The following is a 5,794-nucleotide window of genomic DNA, read 5'->3' as shown; positions in this document are numbered from 1 at the left end:
TATAGCTAGTATAAGAGGTCAGGCATTTTTTCCAAATTTCCAACGACGATGTTCTTGAAATTGACATTAAAATATTACCATTTACGATAGTTGAAATAAATTTATTTAATTATAGAAGAAACATGCATTTATTGTTGATAAAAAAGTGACTGATAGATCGAAAACAACTAAATCAGACATTTTTGGGGCAGTCCGGGTTTGGTGGTTGTCCGGTTTTGGTGGTCTCCAACCAACATTCTTTTTCTTTGAAAATGTTGAGCTAAAAACAACCAAAAACTTGGTTTTTACATAAGTTTAATAACACATATAAACTAACATTCAAAATATATTGGATACTTGATTAATATCAAGTAAAGCTGTGAATATAATAAATGTTCATTGTTTTTAATTTCTCAATTAATTTACGGAAAAAAGGAAGAATCTTATAAAAAGTTTAGACTGTGTTAAGTGAATTCTATGAGGCATAAACTGTTTATTTGTCATTGTCAAACTGTCCTGGTTGCTTCCTTGACAACTGAAGATTTTTTGCTTTCGACCATTTGATAGAGTAAATAGCTGCGCCCACACCTGAAATAAAAAAAAGAAGATTTTCTAAGACTTAGACCGATAGTTCAGTTTACAATGTACATCAGAATTGTGTACATTTACATACATGTACAGTAACTGTCAAATACAGCCCTTAAATAATTAATACCAAATCTACATTTCACAAATATATGTAAATCTACACTAATCTTATAAATGGCTTTCATGGCAGAGTACTTAATTGTTGGTTTGAATCCCACCAGGGACTTTGGATTTGTTCTTGTGATGAAATAGAGAAAAAAGAATCCCTAAAGAACACAGCAAAATTGAACATGTTGCTGGCTCAGTTTGATTGAGCCTTTTTGCCCCATCCGTTTTAGCTTAGGGAACATTGTTAGTTCCTGTTCTATAGGGCCCTTCATCCACCGTTAATCTTGAAAAAGGGACATTAGACCCCTAGTAAAGTGTGTTAAATTTAAAAGCCATTAGTAAAGGAAAACTTAACGATTTTCCCAACCCTTGCCTATTGAGTTATTCAAATGCGGATAGGGGGTTAAAATAACTTTTTTAAAATGCCTTGGGGCTTAAAACATTCAGTGACTTTGGAATACAAAGAGTGACCTTTTGACTTTGAAAAACCTACAGAACTAGATTTGTGATGGGACCAAACACATTATAACATCTTAAAAACCCCCATCAAATTGATGAACAAACAGAAAGCTTACATGGGACAAATAAAAATTTCGGGCCCACGGCAGCTAAAGCAGGGAAAAAATCTATTTCCCGCCCTTACAATGGAATTCTGAATAAACTGGTTACCATTACATAAATACAATGACATAAAAACGGCCTCATTCCTTTTGAACCTTTGAGCAATGCCCATGTTGAAGAGATTAACTTTAAAGAGGAAGAAAGATGACCATGATAGCCTTTCATATACTAGCCCAAGTCTGACAATAGCTCTACTTTGGTGAAAGCAGGCAATTAACTATGACAAAAAGCAGAGCAAAGTTTTCTTTAAATCCAACCAGTTACTTAATTTTTCACCAAAGTACACTTCTATCCAATTACCTTAGTTGAAATTATCAACCCAGTTGAAAATAAAATCAAGATTTCTTTTACCGGTATGTATAAGTTTCTATTGGCAAAACATTTTTTAACATTTGGTGTATTATTAATTCTATAGCCACAGTTGTGACAAAACATTGGAATGACATTATCATCTAAGCATAGTAAAAATACATTGTAGTTTAAAAAATACTCCATCCAGTTACAGGCCATAAAAGGCAGAGACTAGGAACTCATGTTTTGAAGCATACATGAAGACAGGTATTTTTCCATCAATATCATGATTATAATCCTCCATGGCAGCATTATTATTACTTACCTGGAGATGCAACCAAAAAAAGCATTGCATAACGTCTTAATGCGGCTGGAATTCCTTTTACGAAAGCATTTTTGTACGCCTTCTGTTCATATGGAGACAAGCCAAAGTAAATAACACGATTCGTATGACCCAAATTTCCAAATTCTCTGTGCCCCATGATTCCCTGAAAAAACAAACAATTAAATGAAAATTTAATGTTCCACAATTATCAACATAAAAGTTGTGTCAAATATTGCAAGTTCTCAGCTTCTGTTGAAGAAAATGGACAGAAGCTGGCGAGGCATTAAAGGTGACTACATGTACTTCAGTTTACTTTGAAAGTTTGATATTTTTTGACATTCTTGTTTGAGATTCTCATCAAAACATGTGCAATTTAGTGGGGACATGTGCAATTTAGTGGACAATAATTTGGCTATAAATTGTCACTGTACTTTAAGCTAATGAATATGTTGGACCTTCAACAATTTATAAACATGTACTTGTTGAAATTTCCGATATTAATTAAAAATGCCAATTTTTTTTTGTTATTAATATTTTTTATTAAACGAGTATTAGTTTTGACGCCCTTAAGCTGTTTTTCTTTTGCATTTTTATATGGAACTTGATTATTAAATAAAATACTAAATAAAGCAACTATGGCATGTTGTTTATTACTGCAAACCATTTTTATGTTTGTTACAAGTTCAAAATCACTCATGTTTTGTAGTGTACTTATTAATAAGTTAATAGACCGTGGAGGCATCCATTGTTGTTTACAGTCATACGAAATGACGCCTTTTGATTGGCTGGCTATTTTTAAAGGATATTTCAACTGTAATGTAATATGTCAGGAAAAAAAAAGTTTTTAAATGAAAAAACCCCAAGTAAAAACCCTCATGAAAAACTTAAAAATTATATTTTAAATTTTATAAAGAATAAAAAAATTAAAAAACCCTTTTAAATTTAAAGGGAAAAAAAAAAGCCCCCCCAATTTCAAAAACCCTTTCTTGGTTTAATAAAATGGCAAAAGTCTCTTTCACCTTGAAAAGCATTTAAATATTACCCTAATCTTGGGTGGAATAGCAATCTGTTTTTGGGTTAAACCCAAGCTGAAAAATGGGATCTAAAATGAAAATGTAAATAAAAATATATATATGAAATTTAAAAAAATAAATTTTTTTCTTTTTTAAACTTTAATAAAAATAATTTTACCCATTTATGAAATTTACTCTGAATCAATTACTTGAAATTTAAAATTTAAAAAATTAAATTTTAAAGGGTTTTTTTAAAAATATAAGCTGTACAAATATGGGTACAGTGAATTTTTAAGGTTTTTGGGCAAAAAATGTTGTGTTTCTGGTGGCCCGACCGACCCTATTTTTTAGCGCCGACCCAAAGTTTTTTATTGATGTACAAAAAAAAATGGCGTCCGAACCAACCGTACCAAAGACGGGTTTTAGTATTGCGAGTCGACAACGATGTCAGGCAGACGATTCGTGTTCCAATTACGCTTTAACGCGCACCGGCAAATATGGCGGCACAACAAGCAGCCAAAGTGTCACTGCTGGCCATTTCCTTTAAAATTACGATCATAGTTTGGCAAAACAGGAAATCAAATTAATTGACCACAGCAAAACAGCTCAAAACATTTTTTGGACGTGCATGGTCATGTTAAGAGTGAGAATATTAAAATTGAAGTCAGTTGTTCGGTAAGAATAAAAAAAATGAAAACGAAAGTCGAGTCATGCCATTGGTAAAATTTATTTCAAAATATAAGATTGAAGTCTAGGTTTGGTAGTCTAACATTTTTAAGTACTTTTATATGCTATAGAATATAATTAAAAGTCCATATAATCCGTATCTGACATATCTACATTCGTTGATTGACTGAAAAAAAAATTAAAAAATTCCGACCTACCGACCCTACTTTTTTTGGCCTCGCCACCAGAAACACATCAATTTTTATTTTAGGCCTGAAGTATTTTCAGTGAAATGTCTCTGTCTTTCGACATATTTTACTTAAGTTATATGTTGTAAATACATGCATGCAATGCAGTCAGCAATTTATGACATCATACGAGGTCATTTTCACCAATTGTAAGGTCAAAACACAAATGGTGTCAAAATAGATGAGCGTCAAAAAAAATATTGGACGATACACTTGTGCAAAATCATTTTAGGCTTAGGCATTATATTTTTTTTATTGTATCATCGAGGTTCTATTGCATCAAGGAGAAATACTTTGAAAATCATGCCCAAAATGCAGGATGAGTCCCATAGCATGCAGGACGAGTAGAGCTAGAAATTTGATTCCACTCGGCAATCTCCAGTCCCACTGGCAATCACATTTGATCTGCACAACAAGCGTCTCTAAAAAAAATTTGATCCCTGATCCAGCACTGAGCAGCTTGATCGATTGTATTTAGACCGGGCTGTCAAGGATAACCTACGAAAGTGCAAGCACTTATTTCCAGTAGGGTCCTTACCTCAGCAGACTCTAGACAGCTATGAGATACAAGGGAGTCTAAGAAACCAGTCCCTAACTCTTATTGAATAGATCCCTTGGTTCTTTTAAATACCCAGTGTATAGCACTGATACATGCAAGCATTATCTGGGTTTCTTACCAGTGAACCTCTAGGTAGGTGGGAAACACTGAAAGTGTCTCGGAAAAATCCCAAGGGTGTTACCCAGGATTGAACCCAGAACCTCAGGAGTGATAGTCAGTGGTCTAACCAACTGAGCTATCGTGCCACCCTAAGCTGTTAGTTTTGCAATTTCTTAAATTTGCCACAGGTAACTTAAATATTTAAATATCTAATATATGATAGTTATTAAAGTTGTTCGAACGATTACTTCAATGGTTCGTCGTGGGTCGAATCATAACTGGGACGAATTGTTATATTTACTCGCCACTTCGAAAAATGTTCATTTTTCTATGAAGTTCACAGACTATTTCATTTTTTACAATGAATAAAAATGTTAAGAACATAAGGAATGAACTCTTTGGGATTTTGATGTCAGGATTTAAGAGTAATCACCTGTTTCTTACCAAAAAAATTGTCCTTTGCAGAACTTGTCCTTCGGTTTGGTATTTTATTAACCCAAATCGTATAAAATCTACCAAAACAATTTATCGAAATGAATTGTAAATTTACGAACTGTATTGTACAGTAGCGTTTTTTTATTTCTCACGAATATGGAATGTGTCAGGTACTCCTTGGTTTTGTCCGAGTGTTTCAAATATCGCAACCCTCTCAATTACTAACATAAATAGATGTTCGGACAATTTTTATTTACAGTACTGTTGTATCATTCAATATTTATTTATATCTGGGACAGAAGTTATCTTCTGTCCCAGTTTATATAATAAAAGTTCAGGATCCACTCCAGGTCATATATATCAAAATACATGGAAACTATACAAATTTCATTACAACAAATAAAGATAAAATACACGAATATGATTTTTTTTGGTAGACTAACTGAGTTAGTGTAAGCGAGTCTATAAACCAAGGAGGTTACTGTATACTCAACATCACTAATTTCGCCTCATCACTTATTTCACAGCAATGGCATATTTCCATGTTACTAGCGTTTTAATTGGTCAAAATTCACATATTTTAGTCAAAATATTTTAAATATGCATAGATTTTTATGTAAAACAAAACAACATTTTACTAATTTCTGCATATTTAAGTCACACTAGTCCATTAAAATGTCTGTACTGTATACAGTACGTCTGAAACAATCATCATCTTCTTAATGGCATTGTTTGTTGAAAAAATAAATTATGAGTTAAAATTTTAAGATAGTTTCAATATTTAAAATTAAGCAATAGAACATTTATTGATTTTAACTGAAATATGAAAAAAACTACAGTGTTACGCCATTGATCGCAATTT

The 5,794-nt window shown here is 32.5% G+C and overlaps 1 protein-coding gene across 1 annotated transcript; it reads right to left on the bottom strand.

The window, feature by feature from the left end:
• Window positions 1-277: 277 nt before the first annotated feature.
• Window positions 278-2,109, bottom strand: LOC132746958 (cytochrome b-c1 complex subunit 8-like). The gene is made up of 2 exons (XM_060736249.1): window positions 1,913-2,109; window positions 278-567 (listed from the first exon to the last, which is right to left on the bottom strand). The coding sequence occupies exons 1-2, from the start codon at window positions 2,067-2,069 to the stop codon at window positions 473-475; spliced, it is 252 nt and encodes an 83-aa protein (XP_060592232.1). The 5' UTR covers window positions 2,070-2,109; the 3' UTR covers window positions 278-472.
• Window positions 2,110-5,794: the final 3,685 nt, after the last annotated feature.

The sequence above is a fragment of the Ruditapes philippinarum genome, unplaced genomic scaffold (assembly GCF_026571515.1).
Source record: "Ruditapes philippinarum isolate M1 unplaced genomic scaffold, ASM2657151v2 ctg2892_1_1_1_1, whole genome shotgun sequence".
Lineage (NCBI taxonomy): Eukaryota > Metazoa > Mollusca > Bivalvia > Venerida > Veneridae > Ruditapes > Ruditapes philippinarum.
This window is presented reverse-complemented; position numbering and strand designations above follow the sequence as displayed.

Excerpts from the sequence above, each read along its gene's own strand:
- LOC132746958 (XM_060736249.1), bottom strand. The coding sequence starts at position 2,069 with ATGGGGCACAGAGAATTTGGAAATTTGGGTCATACGAATCGTGTTATT. Across the intron at positions 568-1,912 it reads TTTTTTGGTTGCATCTCCAG|GTGTGGGCGCAGCTATTTAC; the intron begins GTAAGTAATAAT and ends TTTTTATTTCAG.